This window comes from Cricetulus griseus, chromosome 4 (genome assembly GCF_003668045.3).
Source record: "Cricetulus griseus strain 17A/GY chromosome 4, alternate assembly CriGri-PICRH-1.0, whole genome shotgun sequence".
In the NCBI taxonomy this organism is placed as follows: Eukaryota; Metazoa; Chordata; class Mammalia; order Rodentia; family Cricetidae; genus Cricetulus; species Cricetulus griseus.
The window spans coordinates 102,621,464-102,641,600 of NC_048597.1; the positions used below are offsets into that span (position 1 = coordinate 102,621,464).

At 42.3% G+C, this 20,137-nt stretch overlaps 1 protein-coding gene across 2 annotated transcripts in view; it reads right to left on the minus strand.

Annotated features, from left to right (window-relative positions):
• Positions 1-8,631, minus strand: part of Anapc5 (anaphase promoting complex subunit 5) — a 29,660-nt gene extending 21,029 nt beyond the window's left edge. Inside the window, exons 1-5 of one of the 2 annotated variants that reach the window (XM_027414029.2) lie at positions 8,416-8,586; positions 5,516-5,595; positions 4,756-4,865; positions 3,717-3,900; positions 344-410 (exon numbers count right to left, since the gene is read on the minus strand). In XM_027414029.2, coding sequence (XP_027269830.1) covers positions 344-410; positions 3,717-3,900; positions 4,756-4,865; positions 5,516-5,595; positions 8,416-8,586 — 612 coding nt within the window. Of the gene's footprint in view, positions 1-343; positions 411-3,716; positions 3,901-4,755; positions 4,866-5,515; positions 5,596-8,415 lie in introns of both variants that reach the window. The other variant, XM_027414030.2, reaches the window with a different exon arrangement.
• Between the last annotated feature and the right edge of the window lie 11,506 nt (positions 8,632-20,137).

A 20,137-nucleotide genomic window follows, 5' to 3' on the forward strand; every position in this document is an offset into this window, starting at 1 on the left:
ACTACACACATATAAATGTGGGGGAAAAGTTAATTGGAGACATAACAGACACTGGGTTCAATCCCCTCAGTAATATAAATAAATATATAACTGCAAAAAGAAAACAGCAAATCTAAATTACTAGGGTATGTGTTGTTGGTCCTGCACCATTATCAAATGAACCTGCACTACAGGATACACAACAGGCAAGGACCTATAGGTGCTACCAGTAAAGAGGGATTAGAGTAACAGGCACTATACTTTTGCAAATAAACTTACTAACTTCACATGGACATGACAATACAGAACACCATAGGACTTAGTAAAAGAAAAAAAGCTCATAGACGTTACATAATTAACATACCTGCTGAGAAAGAAAAAATTCTGCTTGCTTTTGAGACAGAGGACCACTGCAAGATACTTCTTCTTCTCTGGAAAATGAAAGCAAAAGCAAAAAGTAATAATAATAGTAAAGAATTACACAAGAGTAAAAAAAGATAACATTTACAAATCATGTAAATTCTTTAAAAGTTCAAGGCCAATTATGGTAATGCATTCCTATAATTCCACTACTCATGAGGCTAAGACAGGAAGATGGCAAGTTCAAATTCAGTGGACTATATGTTAAGAAGCTCCTAAAAAAAAAAAAAATCAAACATCAAAATGTAAAGAAAGCAGGGACTCTCTCTCTCTCTCTCTCTCTCTCTCTCTCTCTCTCTCTCTCTCTCTCTCTCACACACACACACACACACACACACACACACACACCTGTAGATCCATGTTTACATGACACTGTAATGGCTGAAACATGAATGCAACTCAATTACCCAATAACAAACTTTAGATAAGCAAAATAAAGTGTATGCATAAAATTTAATATTCCACCTTTTTTTTTTTTCGGTTTTTCGAGACAGGGTTTTTCTGTGTAGCTCTGGAGACCAGGCTGGCCTCGAACTCACAGAGATCCGCCTGCCTCTGCCTCCCGAGTGCTGGGATTAAAGGCGTGAGCCACCAATGCCCGGGTAATATTCCACCTTTTAAAAAAGTAGATTCTCAGACTGAGAGACTGATCAGTATTTGGAGCATGTGATGCTCTTACAGAAGACCCAGGTTTGATTCCCAGCACCTACATGGCAGTTCACAACTATGAAAAGCTCTAGTTCCAGAGGATCTGATGCCTTCTTCCAGACTCTGTAGACATTTACACAACATGGGTGAACCTTCAGAACACTGTGCCACATAGGGTTCTCTGCTACAGCTCCCTACTCCCATTCTTTAAGACAGGGTCTTGCTAAATAGCTCAGGCTATCATAGAATTCACTGCCTAGCCCACATAAATCTAGAACTCATAATCCTGCCTCCTGGATCCACTCCTATCCCCTCTGGCACTGTACACACCACCAAACATGGTGTCTGTTTCATTTTTCACCACAGTGACTCTTGAAAATTACATCTTGTTAGTTTAAATTTAGTTACCTCTATCATCTGTCCATCCTTACTCAAGGGCATGAACATGGGGATTTTATCCTTTTTGCAAAATGAACAGTACGAAGCTTAGTGCCTGGCATGCAGGAGGCACTCAGTGAACACTATGAATAGTGAATTTGTGAGACTGATATTAAGCTACCACCAAGAGAAAAAACAGAGAATTTCCTCAGAAGTTAGGGCCTCCCAGAAGCCCAGAAAAGAAGCAGTTCAAGTATCTTGTGGTCTGAGGACCTCCACAGGCAGCTCACAGGGTGTGACTCTGCAGGACTGCACTCCTGCAGAGCATGGATGCTGCTGCTGCGCCACAAAGACAACCAAACACTAGGCTAAATTTCAGTTACCTGTTCTGCAACTGGAGTCTTAAAAACACTTGACAAACACTTAATAACTCAACAGTCAACTTCTAAATGTGTTTGTTTCTTTGGCACTGAAGGTTGAACCTAGGTCCTCATTCACAGAAGGCAAGTTCTATACTACTGAGCTACATCCTTGGCCATCCCTTCTCCTTGGCCATCCCTTCTCCTTGGCCATCCCTTCTCCTTGGCCATCCCTTCTCCTTGGCCATCCCTTCTCCTTGGCCATCCCTTCTTAGGTTAACGAGTGAAGTGGACAGTGATGGCTCACACTTGGGATCTCTGCACCTGAAGGCTGAAGCAGAACTATCCTGAGTTTAAGAATAATCTGGACTATATCATATGAAACCCTGTCAAAAATAAAAATAAACAAACAGTAGGGTTTCCCATTCTAACAGGAAGAACTTGACTGTAAAGTGAGGAGACTTACAAAGCACAGTTTACCTTATGTGCTTGTGTTCCCTTTTTTCAGCTTTAATACTAATGTTCGAGAAAAATAATTTCCCTGTAGAAAGCTAAAAGCAATCCAGTAACTACCGGAAAGGGGGACTTTTTCTTCTAGTGTAATAAAATTATAAAAGAGTTAGGCATAGCTATTTATCTAGCATGCATGAGATTGCAGGTTCCAGCCACCCCCTGGAAGGAAAAAGAAATTGCACACACACACAAAAATTTCCTTTTCGGGGCTGGAGAGATGGCTCAGAGGTTAAGTGTACTGGCTGCTCTTCCAGAGGTCAATTCCCAGCAACCACATGGTGGCTCACAACCATCTATAATGAGATCTGGTGCCCTCTTCTGGTGTGCAGATATGCATGGAAGCAGAATGTTGTATACATAATAAATAAATAAAACCTTTAAAAAAAAATTTTCTTTTCAAAAGTTAACAAAGGGCTTTAATTAACCATTTTAAAGCTATAGCTGAAGAAATAGCTCAATAGTGGAGCACCTGCCAAGCATGCACAGAACATGAACCCAATCCCCAGCACTGCAAAAGCAAAACAACAAAAAAGTTCAAAATAATCAAATGAGTCAAGAAATACATGAAATTATATTTTATTACTTTTAGTTTTTGATTTTGAGACAGGGTCTCTCTATGTAGGCCTGGCTGTCCTGAAACTCACTTGCAGACAAGTCTAAACAGACATTTTCTGGCATCTGCCTTCTGAGTTCTGGGATAAAAGCCACTATACCTGGCCTCAAAGTTAAGTGTGTGTGTGTGTGTGTGTGTGTGTGTGTGTGTGTGTGTGTGTGTGTGTGTGTGTATGTGTGTATGATGTATGTAAGTGTTCATGTTTGAGACCAGCCAAGGATGAATTTAAGCCCTTCTTAGACTACAGAATGACAATACCAATAAATAAATAAATAAATAAATAAATAAATAAGAAACCAACTTATGGAAATCCACTGGATTGTAAACTAATTTTAGAACATTTTATATAGAGATCTGGGTGTGGTGAATGACTGTGCTTTAGGGGGCCCCCAGGAGATTTCCATGAATAGTCAAAAGTTCCTTCATTCTGAAGACTGATGCTGTTGCTTGTTAGGGTAGCTGTCCCCACAGGAAAGAACCACACATTCAAACTTAGAAATCTGAGTAGACTTTAACAGGCCTCAGAGAAGGTGGAAGAGAAAGACAATTCCCAGGGCAGATAACAATGGGCCACCTTACACTCATACCTGCTAACACTTCCTCCTAGCCACCACATTCTTCCAACCACACCAAAGGAAGGGACCTCACTCTCCCTACACCTGTGACTGCCACCTTGTGAGTCCACAAGCCAACCTCCTGGATGCCCAGGGACAGAAAAGGGATAGCCAACTCATAAAGTCCGAAGCAAATAGCTTAACTTTTAGTTAAGCTGTGTCACTGGAAAAGCCCCCCCAAACCCAAATTACCTTACAGACACATCAAGCTCCTCTTTCTCCATCTGTCTCTCTGCATCCTCTCTATCCATATCAGCATCTTCCACCGTCTTTTTCTCCCCGTTTTGGAAGTATTGCTGGAGGGCAGTGTACAGCTTAAACACTTGACTGAAAGAAAGCTTACTATAGGCCAAGATCATGTGACGAAGAAATAGACCTACAAAATAAGACCACAGACAAGATGAAAGCATTAACTGACATCCTAAGCAAGGCAATGACTACCGGCCCCGTTCTTCCTTCAGAAGAATCATAGGTGCTTGAAGGTGCTGCCCCTCCTCCTGGAGCATTCTTCCCTCATGCTTTACATTCAGGGCTCAGTCCTCTCCCATCTCCATCCTTTCAGGCCTGTTTCCTTCACAGCTATCCAAACTCTCTGAAACTATCATATTTACTATGTTTGATTCTAGTCGAAAGCCACCAAGTGATTAAATTATCTTATTTACTGATTCACTTTTTACATCTAGCACCCCAACTCCCTGCACAATGCAGTCTCTGTGAGAGAAGTCTACATCTACCTTGTACATCCAGGACCTGGGAAACAGGAGATCAATAAACAACTGATGTTAAGTAACACAAAAAATGACCATGCAACAGAGCCAGAAGGGAGGGGCACGGGCACACAGTTAGTAGAAAAAGCATCAAAGAAATGTCTTGTATGCACATACTTCAAATACTAAAGTAAGAGTGTTTTTACTTACCTTGCCTCCTAAGTTTGGCTGGTGACCCTCACTTACAGTTGCACAATACAGGCAAGTGGTCCACAGGACTGTGAAAAGAGCTGGGAAACCCTAAAGACCCCAGAACCAGGCTAACTATTATAGATAAAACAGAGGTGCTTTTCCACAAGTTATGGGTAAATACAGATCAAAACGGTAAGGCAGTAAATACAAACCACAACATAGCCAATGTCCCTATTCTGCTTGTTCATGTACACCAAAGGAATGACAGATGCCCCTCGGAAAGCTGCTCACTTTAATGAAAACGCTCTCTGCTCTTCTGAGAAGTTTCATACCTACTACACTTGTTTTGTGAACCTCTGGTTCAGTTCCAGAAAAAGAATCTGAAAGGTCATCAAAAAATTGTTCCATATCCTTCAATTCGCCTTCAGCCATCAGTTTGATTCTGAATGAGAAAATTGGGATGCACATTTTAGGAAGGCCTACCAAACATCTTCCACATTTCATATTCCTGAATTACCAAGAACAATTCTGATTTAAAAGTGATTTTAAAAGTGATTGTAAAACAAACTTTATAATCCACTTAAAAATGTCACTCCCGTATTCCTCAGGAGTATCATACATTGCTCCCTTCCTTGTCATATCATTTGTCAAAGTAAAAATGTAATTATATAAAACAAAAGGAGGTAATTCCATATAAAATAATAATCTGGGGGAAAAGAATATATAAACCTTATGTCTAATGTTATCTACTTAAAAATTTTTAAATAAAGGGGCTACAGAAAACAACCCCTCAAATAAGGGTAACCTTATTTCCCCCTGGATCCCAGCTGGCTTCAGATTTGCTTTACAGCCAAGGAGGAGGACCTTGAACTTCTGTTCTTCCTACCTCAACCTCCCACTGCTGGGATTACAGCTTCAGACCTCTCTGCCTAGTTTAAAGTGCTGGGGCTCAAACCCAGGCTTTGTACATGGGAGGTATGCACTTTACCAATAAAGACACACCCCCAGCCCCTAACTAATGTCTTTTAAAGTCTTAATCACCACCCACTCTCTTATAATTTTTACCCACCCTTTTACAGAAAGAAAGTTTACCTGATCTGCACTGAATTTGCCAGCTGAGGACACGATTCTTCAATAAGCTTGTACAGCTTTGACAGTGTAATATCTGGGCCCTGCATAAAGGAAAAACAGGAAGGTCAGAGATAATGGCCAAAGAACTACAGACTAACCAGAACTGCAAACAGAGTTATTAATCAATCATTCTACACAAGAAATATAGAATCAGGATATTCCTGACGACCTAAATACAAAGAAATACTTCACATTTATGGATTGTTTTTTGTTTAGTCAATGGAAACAGAATGATCTAAAAAGAAAAAATGAACAGGATTTACAGGACAAGGTTCTCCTTCCTTTGGCACTCTAAAAACACAAAACATTGCGGCTTTTCTGAGCCTGTTTCCTTCATTAGCTAAATGGACATAACAATCACTATGTCTTTTATTGATGGCAAAAGTGAGTGAGCTAATGCAAAGGGCTCTGTACATGACAAAGCACTATACAAAGGTGGGTATTCTAGTTCTTATGAGTACAAACACATTTTATCCTTTCCCAAACTCAGGAAGGAAGGAAGGAAGGAAGGAAGGAAGGAAGGAAAGAAGGAAGGAAGGCAGGCTAAACCTAGAAGCGTACCTTGGGGTAAAAGGTAACCTTAACCTCAGGTAAAATAAAACCTCAGGTAGCTGAGGTAAAATCTAGATGAGGTCTAAAATGACACGACAGTCATTTTAGAAAGTTAACTGTGTTTAGGCCACTTTAGAAGTGGGTAACGCTCTGGGCAGTGATGGTGCATGCCTTTAATCCCAGCACTTGGGAGGCAGAGGCACTCAGATCTCTGTTAGTTCAAGGTCAACCTGGTCTACAAAGTGAATTCCAGGACAGCAAGGGATGTTATGCAGAGAAACTGTCTCAAAAAACAATAAAAAAAAAAACAAAAAACAATCTACTTCTTGGAAAATTGTATTTGATGAACATTACTTTAAAAGAACCTGTTTATTAACACAAAAACACACAAACTTTAGCAAGCAGCATTTATTAAGATCCTTTTCAAACTACCTCTCAACAATTGGATTAATATTGAGAGAGGGGGGAGGGAGAGGGAGAGAGAGAGATCTGAAAAGCATGGAGAACTGTCTTCCAATCCATCAGCTGGTTTTGTTTTGTAGACCAGGCTGACCTTAAACTTACAGAGATCAGCCTGCCTCTGCCTCCCCAGTGCTGGGATTAAAGTTGTGCACCAGGAGGCCCAGCAACTCCATTAATTTTTGCTCTATTTGGATATTTTTACAACAAACTTTGTGGATTAGTGGAAGAGTTACACATGAATTGGGAAAGTCAAATGGTAAGTAAAGAAGTTAAGGTCTATTGGAATGTTTTAGATTAATTCTGTATGTTCTTTAAAAATAGTAGGTAGCTGGGCAAAGGATCAGAAAGAATTCCAAAAGGCAAAAAAAAAACAGCTTTTCGGGGCTGGAGAGATGGCTCAGAGGTTAAGAACACTGACTGCTCTTCCATAGTTCCTGAGTTCAATTCCCAGCAACCACATGGTGGCTCACAACCATCCGTTATGAAATCTGGTGCCCTCTTCTAGTGGAAGCAGAATGTTGCATGCAAAATAAATATTTTTTTTTAAAAAAAAAGCTTCTCTTAAAAAAAAACAAAAAAACAAAAAAAACTGGAAGGCAGATGAGAGTTAAGCTACTAAAACCACTATGTCTTTTCTAGTAACTAAATTTTAGTATTATGGCTTTTGAGATAATATGCATATATAATACTAGAAATATAGATAGGGCTGAGTTACAAATTATGGAAACCCTTATAAATGCCAATTAGGTATGAGAGATGGCTCAGTAGTAAAGAGCACTGACTGATCTTACACAGGACCTTAGTTCAATTCCCAAGATCCACATGACAGCTCAAAACCATTTGCAACTCCCAGTTGCAGGGAAACCAACCCGTTCTTCTGATTTTCATGGGCATGTGGTACGCCATACATACATGCAGACACATAAAATAAACAAGTCACCGGGCGTTGGTGGTGGTGCACGCCTCTAATCCAGCACTCGGGAGGCAGAGGCAGGTGGATCTCTGTGAGTTCGAGGCCAGCCTGGTCTACAAGAGCTAGTTCCAGGACAGCCTCCAAAGCCACAGAGAAACCCTGTCTCAAAGAAAAAAAAAAAAAAAAGAATGCAAATCGTTTCTATCATCTTTCTCATATTACAGAAAGTCGAGACTCAAAAGGGTTTAGCAAACTTGTTCCAGTCAGTGGAGCTACAATCCAAGTCTGCAAACTGAAATAGACATCGCCAGTGTCCACTACACATAATAAAAGTCTGAGCAACACTGTTTTTTGTTTGTTTGTGTGTTTGTTTTCTGTTGTTGTTGTTGTTGTTTCGAGACAGGGTTTCTCTGTGGCTTTGGAGGAGGCTGTCCTGGAACTAGCTCTTGTAGAACAGGTTGGTCTCGAACTCATAGAGATCTGCCTGCCTCTGCCTCAGGAGTGCTGGGATTAAAGGCGTGCGCCACCAACGCCCGGCTGCAACACTGATACGTCATTATTGTATTTATTACAGTCCTCTATAGAGTGAAAAGCATCTAGAGTGCCTCTCCTTGTTCTCCAAAGCCCAAGGTGATGTGTACCCCACTTTTTAGAAGACCAACAGAAGGCCTCCCTCTAGTCACTCAGGTAATACAGGAGCCCGATGAGGCCTGCGAAAAGAATGCATGTAAAGCACCTGCCCATAGTAGGCGTTCGATAAGCGTTAGCTAGAAGCATTCCCGCAATTTTTCCAGATCCCTCCAGAGCAGAGTTGAGAGATGAACCCCCGCCGGAAGGCCCAGGGCTTAGGACTGGACCTTCCCCGCCCCCAGGCCCAGGGCGGGGCCTACAGTGCGCGCGCGGGAATGGGCGGGTGAGGATGGACGTCTCTCACCTGCAGCAGTGGCAGGAGCAGCTGGTTGAGCTTCCGCCGCTCCACGAGGCTGACGGCGCCTTCTCCCGTGCGGCCCATCTCGTTCAGCAGGACCAGGACCGCGATCTTGTAGGGCGTCACCCAGTCCTTAATGCCAAACAAGTTGGCGTGTACTACCCCGTTGGTCATCATTGGACTCAAGTATTGGCTCTCGTGGACGCTGGCGATGACAGGCCCTCAAGGCCTGCCACGCGCCGCGCCCACGAGCCGCCTTACGCCATGGCTTCACCAGCCCGGCACCTCGCCCGCCCGGGACTGTTTCCCACCGCAGCGGGTCCTCCGTGCCCGGCAGGCCTCCGACCAATCAGTGACCACAAGGTAGATTGACGGCCAATCAAAATATCCAGAAGTGCAGCGATGGGGTGGGACAAACGTGGTGTTCCCAGAAATTGGTTCCCTACAGAAACGTTCCGGTAAGGCTCCTAGTCGACGTGGACAGGGATCCCGTAGAAAGGAAGAGGCAATGCTTGAGGTCCGCGGTCAAGTGAACTGGCTGTGCGTGTGTTCATTTAATTTGAAAACAGGTCAAATTGCGTTTTTTCCGTTCGCGGTACTAGAGGTTGAAAACGAGGTCTCGTGTATGCTAGGGAAGCTCTCTAACAAAGACCTTTACTTGAAGCTACGTCCCGCCCCCTTTTGATACAAAAAAGCTTCGTAAGTAACTCGACCTGGCTTCGAACTTGTGTTCTTCTTGTGAACGATTACCACAGTACCTAAAATGATTCGAATGTTCTACCCTGCCCAAACGACATTTTTAAATAATTGTGTTAAAAACCAATGAAATTAAATTGGCACTTGTAAGCTATATTTCAAACTGGATGTGGTGGTCCCTACCTTTTATAGCAGCACTCAGGAGGCACAGGCAATGACAGGCAGATCTCCGAAAACTGGAGACCAGCCTGGTCTACAAAAGCCAGTTCCAGGCCAGCCAGGGCTACATAGTAAGATCCTGCCTCAAACAACATATTTTTTCACTCATTCATCATATTAATTTTTACTTTTTTTTCATACAGGATGTCACCATGCACGACGCAGTTGTAGAACATGCCACTGCCTCCCTACTGCTAGGATTAAAGGCATGGGTTACTATGCCTGGCCTTAACTCTGCTTTGTTTGTTTGTTTGTTTGTTTGTTTTTTCAAGACAGTATTGCTTTGGAGGCTGTCCTGGAACTCGCTCTGTAGACCAAGCTGGCCTCTAACTCACAGAGATCCACCTGCCTCTGCCTCCTGAGTGCTAGGATTAAAGGCGTGCGCCACCAACACCTCTCTCTCTCTCTCTCTCTCTCTCAGACTTATTTATTTTGTATACAGTGTTCTGCTGGCAAGTATGTCTACAGGACAGAAGAGGGCACCAGATCTTAACAGCCGGTTGTGAGCCACCATGTGGTTGCTGGGAATTGAACTCAGGACTTCTAGAAGAGCAGCCAGCTCTTACTTAACCTCTGAGCCATCTCTCCAGCCTAAAAATAAATATCTTTAAATAAAGATATTATGGTGCACCACCACTGCCCAGCTTAGTTGTTTTTATATCTTTTGAAACAAACAAACAAAAAAGTACCATTCACCTTCTGCTGCATACAGACACATCCTAGATCTGTCTGTCTTCTTTATTCTGTCCATCCTGTTTGTTCAATAAGTTGATGTAGGTGCTGAAGAGATTACCCAGTGGCTAAGAGCCTTACTGCTCTTCCAGAGAATGGGAGTTTGTGCTCCAGCACCCTCATCAGATACCTCCCAACTCTCTTTAAACCAGCTCTAGGAGCTCTGACTCCTGATCTCTTCTGGCACTGCACACACATGCACATACTTCTACATAGAGCAGTGGTTCTCAACCTTCCTAATGCTGCAACCCTTTAATCCAGTTCCTTGTGTTGTGGTGACACCCAACCATAAAAGTATTTTTGTTGCTACCTCATAACTGTAATTTTGCTACTGTTATGAGTTGTATTGTAAACATCCGTGTTTTCCTATGGTGTTAAGTGACCCCCGTGAAAGGGTTGTTCCACCCCCACAGAGGTCACAAGCCACAGGTTGAGAACCCTGATTAAAAGTTAAAAAATAAATAAAAAATGACTGGAGAGATGAGTTAGCACTAAAGAATGAGTGCTGTGCTTTCAGAAGATGCAGATTTGGTCCCCAGCATCCACCCGGTGACTCACAAACATCTGTAACTCTAGTCCCAGGGGCTCCAAAGCCCTCTTCTGATCTAGTGAGCAAGTACTGCACAGACATACATGCAAGCAAAACATTCATATATCTTAGCCAGGTGGTGGTGGTGCACACCTTTAGTCCCAGTACTCGAAGAGGCAGAGGCAAATGGATCTCTGTGAGTTGGAGACCAGTCTGGTCTGCAAGAGCTAGTTCCAGGACAGCCTCCAAAGCCACAGAAAAACCCTGTCTCGACCCCCCCAAAAAAAGAGTAAATGAATCTTTAAAACAAAAAAACTGAAATTAATGAACATTGAAGTTATTTTTCAAAGTAGGCAATCAGATGCATGATTTATGTATTTCAGAACACTGCAACCTGGAGCAGGACTACACCAGCTTTTCCTCTGGCTCATCAGACAGTAGCTCTCCAACATGACATCTGCAGCTCCCATTACAGAGGGGAGAGCCAGCAGTGCCACAGAGAGCTATTTTACCTGCTGCTAATCAAACCTAAACCTTCCCAAAGTGACAGCTCCTAATCACAGTTGTTCTAAAACGGTATGTTACATGTGGATAATTGCTCTGATTTCTTGGAACAAGACAAATATGTAATATGTAAACCTGTTTTGTATGCATACAAGAATGCTCTTTTGATTAAAAAAACAACAAACATCACAGGGTCAGGTGGAGGTGTCATATACCTTTAATCCCTGCACTCGGGAGGCAGAGGCAGGAAGATCTGTATGAGTTTGAGTCCAGCCTTGTCTACAGAGCAAGTTCCAGGACAGTCAGGGCTAGACACAGAGAAACCCTGTCTTGAAAAAAAAACCCAAGTAAATAAATAACATAGGAGTTGTGAAATAATGGTACTTGCTGTGTAAGCATGAAGAGCTGAGTTCAAATCCTGAGCATCCAATAAAAAAAAAGCTAGAGTGGCTACACCCGACTACAGTCCCCAGTGTTGAGGAGGTAGAGTCAGACAGATCCTGAGTGTTTACTGCCACCCAGCCTCACCTAAACATCAAGTTTCCAAAACAGCAGCAGACTCTCACTCAAGGAAATAAAACAGCAAATACTGAAAAAGACACCCATTGTCTCTAGACTCCTGCCACACAACACAGAGAAAAATGTTTGGCTGAGAGGGAATAAAACTTCTCCTATTGGGGGCTGGAGAGATGGCTCAAAGGTTAAGAGCACTGACTGCTCTTCCAGAGGTCCTGAGTTTAATTCCCAGCAACCACATGGTGGCTCACAACCGCCCGTTATGAGATCTGGTGCCCTCTTCTAGTGTGCAGATATACATGGAAGCAGAATGTTGGATACATAATACAATATTAAAAAAAAAAAACTTCTATTGAATAAATTCTAACTTTCACATGGAGTCTAAGAGCTCAATCAATATGGAAATGTCTGGGTAACTGACTGAATTGTTAGGCAAACTTAGTCATTAGCCTGATGGGCATGACCAAGTATTTCCATACCCAAAGTATCAGACCAGCTTCTGCAACTCTGCTGACCTCACTCCTCGGAGGAGGGATTTCTCATTGTCTTTTTTCTATACAGATTAGAGCTCACCATATGCAGCTAGAGGGATTGATGGCCACATTGATTAATTTCTAATGCAAAACCATTTCCTTGTTTGTACCCACTTTCTGTATCTCACGGTGAGATAATTCACTTTCTGTAATTTTCATGACCATGACTGTTTTATACTCATCAATTGCTTTGTTTTCTTTCCTTTTGTTTGGAAATGAAGTCTCACTATATGGCCCAGGCTGAAGTGAACTGGTAGCAGTGTTCCTATCTCAGAATTACAGGCATGAGGCACCAGCTCTACTCCCCTTTTGCACTCTTGGCTGGTACCCTGAATTACTCTCAATATTTGACTTGCTGGAATTTTCCAATAGAAATCTAATAAATAATAATAATAATAATAATAATTCTTTTAAAGTTTCAAAAACTTTTTTTTAAGTTCTGTTATACTTTGCTTTGTGTTATTGCTTGGAGTTATAGCCTGTGTGGACTCTGATTTAAAGAAACCTTTCTGTTCTATTCTCTCTGGTATATTTTAGTTCCCTGACAGAATGGATAGCCTACCCTCCATTCTTGGTGACAGTCTATTGGAGGTAATGTTGTAGCAAATTGGTTTGACTATATTAATCCCTCCATGAAAATAAAAAGTAGCTATTTGCCATCTCTCCCAGATCTTCAGGGAAGTAAATGCCTTTTTTTTTTATATCCAAGACTGTAATTACAGGGTTAAAATAAAAGGCTGTTTGACTTCTATGTATATTTTCTCTCTCTTCGCCTTCTTGCTTACAAGATAGTTTACTATCTAAGGACATTGGAAGCTTGGTTATCTTAGCCAGCTCTTGCTAGACCGTAACCTTCTATAACACTGATTTTTGTGGGACGAGGAAAAAAAATACACAAAAGAGCCTGCAGGAAGCAACAAAGGGCAATACAGTTTGCCTAAACTTTTTTTTTTTTTTTGGTTTTTCGAGACACGTTTTCTCTGTGTAGCTTTGGAGCCTATCCTGGCACTCACTCTGTAGACCAGGCTGGCCACGAACTCTCAGAGATCCACCTGCCTCTACCTCCCGAGTGTTGGGTTTAAAGGAGTGTGTCACCAACGCCCGGCTGCCTATACGTTTTGTAACAGACAAAACATCAATGTTTAACAATATTTCCAGCTGGGAGATAGCTTGGTTGCAAGTGTTTGCCTTGTAACTCTGAAGATCTGTTTTGGATGCCCAGGACTGCCATTTAAAAACAAAACCAAACAAACAAAAAACATGGACAGCTGAGGCTACTTAGTGAGATCCCCTTTCAAGAAAACAAACAAACAACAATGAAAAACAGGGTCAGGAAGATTGCTCTGTGGATAAAGGCACTTTCAGCCAAACCTGGAGACTTCAATATGATCCCTTGGATCCACATGGTAGAAGAGAAGAATCAACTCCTTCGAGCTGTACAGACACACACACACACACAAAGAGAATTAAAAAAAAAATCAACTAGGGGCTAGAGAGATGGCTAAGCAGTTAAGAACAATGGCTGCTCTTCCAGAGGACCCAAGCAGTGGTAATGAGCACCTTTAACCCCAGGACTAGGGAGATAGAGGCAGTCAGGTTTCTGAGGCCAGCCTCGTCTACAAAGTGAGTTCCCGGACACCCAGGATGCTTACACAGAGAAACGCTGTCTGGAAAAAGAAAACAAACCAAAACAAGGATACCTATTTCTATTTACTATCAGTATATAATGGGAACTTAAAGTAAAGCCTAATTTTCAAAGACAAATTACAATACTAGTCTTCAACTTTGCTGTTCTTGGGTCTGTGCACATCAGGCTAGGTATTCCACTTAGAAAGCACAAGCATGCTTAGGCCATTTTGTGATGTGTGCCATTTCTGGAAAAGGATCTGGAGGCTAACCACTGCTTTCTACAAATGGTGGCCCCCATGTTTTAAGAAGAAATACGTACTGAAGTAGTTAAGATTTATTTGGCATTATAGGAAGCAATCTAGTGCTAAGCATTTTTAAATGGTATCCTAGAAAAGCTGAACTGTATGTAAATCTTAATTCAGGAACAGGTATTAAGATTACAGTATGACCTTTCCCAGCTCTCGGGAGGCAGAGGCAGGGAGATCTCTGTAAGTTCAAAGCCAGCCTGGTCTACAGAGCAAGTTCCAGGACAGGCTCCAAAGCAATATAGAGAAACCCTGTCTTGAAAAACCAAATAAATAAATAAATAAAAATAAAACATCCCTATTTCTTTTTTTTTTTCCGGAGGTGGGGGTTCGAGACAGGATTTCTCTGTGGCTTTGGAGGCTGTCCTGGAACTAGCTAGCTTTTGTAGACTAGGCTGGTCTCGAACTCACAGAGATCCTCCTGCCTCTGCCTCCTGAGTGTTGGGACTAAAGGTGTGCACAACCACCACTTGGCAAAACACCCCTATTTCAATTAAAGGTCAGGATATACTGGGACCTTAATGTAAAGCCTTTTATCTTTTTCTTTTCTTCCTTTCTTCTTTTCTTCCTTCCTTCCTTTCTTTTTTATTGAGTTTGTTTGCTTGTTTTGCTTTTCAAGACAGGGTTTCTCTGTGTAGCTCTGGCTGTCCTGGCACTCACTCTGCAGACCAGACTGGCCTCAAACTCACAGAGATCCACCTGCATCTGCCTTCCTGAGGGGATTAAAGGTGTGCAACACCATGCCTAGTTTCATACCAGCAGTTTTTGACGCCCTTCTATTCTAGGAACCGTGTGACTCAACCAGGCATTTATTTGCAGCCAATTCAAATTTCGCTTTCACGGCGACTTGAAAATATGGGCTTCTTTAGGAACTGGAGTTTCTACTCCAGCTTTGAGTCATTTAAGCTCACACACAGAAATCAAAATGTCAAGAGAAAACGCCTATGGTTAACACTCACTAAGATTTCAGAGAAGGATTCACGCCAGCCAACTATCTCCAGAGCACTCAGTTTGCAGTGAAGGCCAAGTTGCCAGCCCTTGGCTGCCATGTTTCTTTCATCAGCAAGCACATGACCCAAGATAGCCAGTTAAGAGCAAACAGATCAGATGGCTTTTTGTTTAAATTGATTCACGCTGAAGAGATAAGGGGCTCCCCACCCTGAGATCACATTATTTATTTATTTATTTAGTTAGTTAGTTAGTTGGTTTTTCGAGACAAGGTTTCTCGTGGCTTTGGAGGCTGTCCTGGAACTAGATCTTGTAGACCAGGCTGGTCTTGAACTCACAGAGATCCTCCTGCCTCGGCCTCCCAAGTGCTGGGATTAAAGGCATGTGCCACCACCGCCCAGCCTGAGATCACATAATTTAATATGGGGATTAAAAAAAAAAAAACCGTACCAAGAGTAAAAGGGTTTTGAAGACACAACAAGCAAACACTAATGCAAAAGCAAAGGAGGAACAAACACCTCTACCTCAATTCACAGAGATCCACCTTCCTCTGCCTACCAAGTGCTGGGATTCAAGGCATGCTCCACCACTGCCTGGCTGTTTTTTCATTTTTAGAGACTTATTTGTTTTTATTGTATGTGTATGGGTGCTTTGCCTACATGTATGTCACTGTGTGTGTGTAGTGCTCCCCTAGAACTGTTATTACAGATAGTTGTGAGCGACCATGTACATACTGGGAACCAAACCCAGGTCCTCTGGAAGTACAGCCAGTGCTTTTAATCAATACTTCTAACAGTTTCTTCTTTATATTTTTATTTACTTGGTTTTTTCTTTTTTCTTTTTTTTGGAGACAGACTCACTATGTGGTCCAGGCTGGCATGGAACGTCCAATCCTCCTACCCCAGCCTCAAAGGTCTGGGGTTTTTGACAGGTACCATTGTGTCCAGCTTCTGCCCTGTTTTTTATAATTTATTTTTTTAAAAGATTTATTTATTTATTATGTGTACAACATTCTGCTTCCATGTATATCTGCACACCAGAAGAGGGCACCAGGTCTTATAACGGATGGTTGTGAGCCACCATGTGGTTGCTGGGAATTGAACTCAGGTCCTCTGGAAGAGCAGTCAGTGCTCTTAACCTCTGAGCCATCTCTCCAGCCCCTATAATTTATTTTTATTTTATTTGCTTTGGTGTTTTTTCGGGCATGTATACCTGTGTGAGGGTGTCAGACTTGAAGTTACAGACAGTTGTGAGCTACCATGTGAGTGCTGGGAATTGAACCTGGGTCCCCTGGAAGAGCAGTCAATGCTCTTAACCACTGAGCCATCTCTCCAGCTCAACTTCTGCCCAGTTTTAAACTTAATGTAACCTAACCCTAAGATTGATCTTCACTACAAATAAATTGTTAAAAAATTATAAAAACTTAACTAGAATTTGTGTCAATTTTGGTGTGTAGATGTATGCTTATGTACATGTTTGTGTGTATGTGCATACTTGTGCAAATGTTTGTGATGGTGTATTTTTGCATGCATATGTGTCGTGCATGTGGAGGTCAGAAATTGATACCTGATGTGTTCCAGTTGATCTCCGCCATATTATTATTATTATTGTGTGTGTGGTGTGTGTGTGTGTGTTTGGTATATATTATGTGGGTGTGTGCACTTGTGTATTCATGGAGGCCAAAAGAGGGTGTCAAGTATCTTGCTCTATAACTCTCCATTGTGTTACCTTGAGGAAGGCCCTCTCTCTGAACTTGGAGTGAGGCTGGGAAACAGAGGTCGTTGTGTCTCAGCCATGGGTTTACAGCCTCTCCTGTGACCACACTGCCTTTTTCCTTTTTTTTTTTTTTTTTTTGTTTTTTGAGACAGGGTTTCTCTGTGGCTTTGGAGCCTATCCTGGAACTCGATCTTGATCTTGTAGACCAGGCTGGTCTCAAACTCACAAGAGATCTGCTTGTCTCTGCCTCTGCAAGTGCTGGGACTAAAGGCATGCACCACCACCGCCTGGCCACACTGCCTTTTACATGTGGGTGCTGAGGACTTGAACTCTGGTCCTCATGCTCCTGAGCCAAGTGTTTTTAACCACTGGACAATTTCCTCTTTCTGAACTTGGAACTCACAGATTCAGGTAGACTGGCCAGCCACCAAATCCTGGGGCCTTAGGCACTGGCCCCACCTCCCTAGCACTGGGTTTATAGGCTCACACTGCCTTTTCTGTGAGTGCTTAGGGTTCCACCCTTGTACTAGATTGGCAAACACTTTCACTGACTTAGACATTTGGAAATCCAACTTTTGTTTTTTGAGAGTGTCATAGAGCCCAGGCCAACCTTGATTCTGATAGGCTAGGAGCTTGATAGACCTTGACTTGATAGTATAACCTTGAACTCCAGGTCCTCCATGCTGGAGGCATTGTACTCCCTCCCTCCTTCCCTCTTTCCTCCCCCTCCATTTATTTATCCACTTATTTATTTACATTTATGGCACTGTAGAGCCTCATGAGTCTGCATTTCAGTAGGCAAGTCCTATATCACTGCGCCACCCCTACAGCCCCTAGACAGCATTTTTCATAAGAGTCAAATGGTAAAAATAATTAGCTATTCAAGAAAAAAGACCATTCTGCATCATAACACAAATGAAAAGAGATAATTAAATAGAATTGAGTTAGTTGAAACAAAAACATCTTCAATTGAAGGCCACAAGAGCTGTTTCAGGAATCTTGCCAATGGTACTCAGAAGAAAAAGCAGTTTTATTTTAGCAAAGGCAATGTGTGTTCAGAAATATCACTCAAAACCATGGTCTGTAACTAGAGACTGTAATAGAGACTGCTACAGTTATTGTTTTTAAAAAATATATTTATTTGCCAAGTGGTGATGGCACATGCCTTTAATTCCAGCACTCAGGAGGCAGAGGCAGGCGGATCATTGTGAGTTCGAGGTCAACCTGGTCTACAGAGAGAGTTCCAAGACAGCCAGGACAGTTACACAGAGAAACCCTGTCAAAAATAATATATTTATTAGTCAGCTGGGTGTAGTGGCACATGTTTTTAATCCCTACACTTGGGAGGCAGTGGCAGGAAGATCTCTGAGTTCAAGGACAGCCTGGTCTACATAGTGAGTTCCAGAACAGCCAGGGCTACACAGAGAAACCCTGTCTGAAAACAAAAAATATTCATTCATTTTACATTCATGAATGTTTTGCCTGAACGTTTGTCTGTGTACCATGTGTGTGCCTGGTACCCGTGGAGGCCAGAAGAGGATGTCACATCCATTGGAACTGGAGTTACATACGGTTGCAAGCCACCATATGGCTACTGAGAGGCATCAAGTGCCCTTAACTGCTGAGCCCTCTCTCCAGTTTAAGTTATTGTGACCCTGCAGTTATGGCCTCCACTTCTACAATCCCAGCCTTTAGGAGGCTGAGGCAGGGGGACTATGGATTCAAGGAGTCCCCCTCCTATCACACACACATACACAAAAATAAGTGACCCTTGAAGATGTAAGAGTTCAGAATGAGGATGAATAAAAGATTGGCATTTTTTAGAACAATTCTGAGGCTTGGGTTTATTCTTGTCAATGAATATGATAGTGGGTAGTCTTTTGGTCCAGTCTATATATCTTAGTCTAGATGTGGAATGTTCAAGGCACCTGTTCTCACTTCATCCATCTGAATGTCCCCATCCTAAATGTTTGCCTTATTCAAACACCAGTTTGACTTAATGATTGTGTTGCATTGTGTGTGTCTGTCTTGCCTGTAAATGAGTGTGAGCGTCAGCCTGTCTGTCTGTCTGGATTGTAAACTGTTAGCAGGGAAAGGCAGGGTCTGAGCCAGTGGTCTCTGTGAATCACTTAGAAGCACACATAATTAGGGCTCTAATGGATGTGCTGGCTATGATCTTTAGAAAAAGGCTTAGTCCCTTTCATTATCTTCTTGACCCTCCCAGCGCTTCTCAAGTGTGTGGGGGAAAGTTGACTTGATTTCCTTTTGAAAGGTTGTGAGCCCTGGAAACATCGGCTAAATAGGATAATTGAGGTCTATCAGCAGTGGTTATTGGTGAATGCCAGAAATGTTATATTTCCACATTGGATGTTATCCTGAAATGATTTTAAATAAAGATGCCATAAAATGTTTCAGTTCAAGATGAAACTGGCATATTGTGTGCTGTTCAAAGGGGCTGACTTTCAAACAGATGAGAATTCTAGAGCTTCATCTTGACAGTCACCAACTGTTGTGTTGGGGTGTAGTCCCTAGCCTGTTATTTGGGAAGTGCTAGAAATGGGACTCAGGGCTTCCATCATGCTAGACAAACACTCTCATAGAACTAGAGCCCCAGTCTTTTAAAAAATATATTTTATTCTATCTATCATCTATCTATTTATCTATCATCTATCTATCTATCTATCTATCTATCTATCTATCTATCCTGTCGGGGACCAAAAATTATCAATTATAAAGCTAGGCACTGTGTCCAGACGATTCCACAGTTTCCCAAACAGCACCCCCCAGCTGGGAACTACGAGTTTAAATATTACACATTCAAACGATGGCTCTGCCAACAAGCAATATGAGACTTTCGGTCTCCAATGCTGTGAGAGAATCTATTTCTGTTATTCAAGCCACCAAACTTTCAGGCATTCAATGCAGCAGCTGTAAGAAACCAATACAGCAGTTGTGACACTTCACCATTCTTTGTGTCAATTTAAGCACCACCAGGAAGAAGTGTGTCCTTTTGTTCAGGGCTTGGCACCCAGAGAGCACTCACTATGAAGGGAATGAGCTAGGAAGTTCATGGGGAGAATAAACTAGCCACCTACATCAGAGGCAAATTACTTCCCAGTACTGTAGAGTGTGCACATTCTACAGACACCCCGTCTTCGTCAATGGAGATTCCTGAACGAGAATGAACTTGTTTAGTAAGGTCTGTCCTTTTATTAGAAGAATAGAGACACCAGTGAACATGACCCTGCACTGGGCATAGGAGGGCTGTCGTGACTCTAACTTTCATCAGTTGTACACTCAGCCTCATGCAAGGGAGTTCAGGGGTGACTCAGTTTCCCAAGCTATGAAAGAAGAAAGTCCTGTACCCAGTTTGCCTGCTAGGGAGTGTGGGGGCGGGGGAA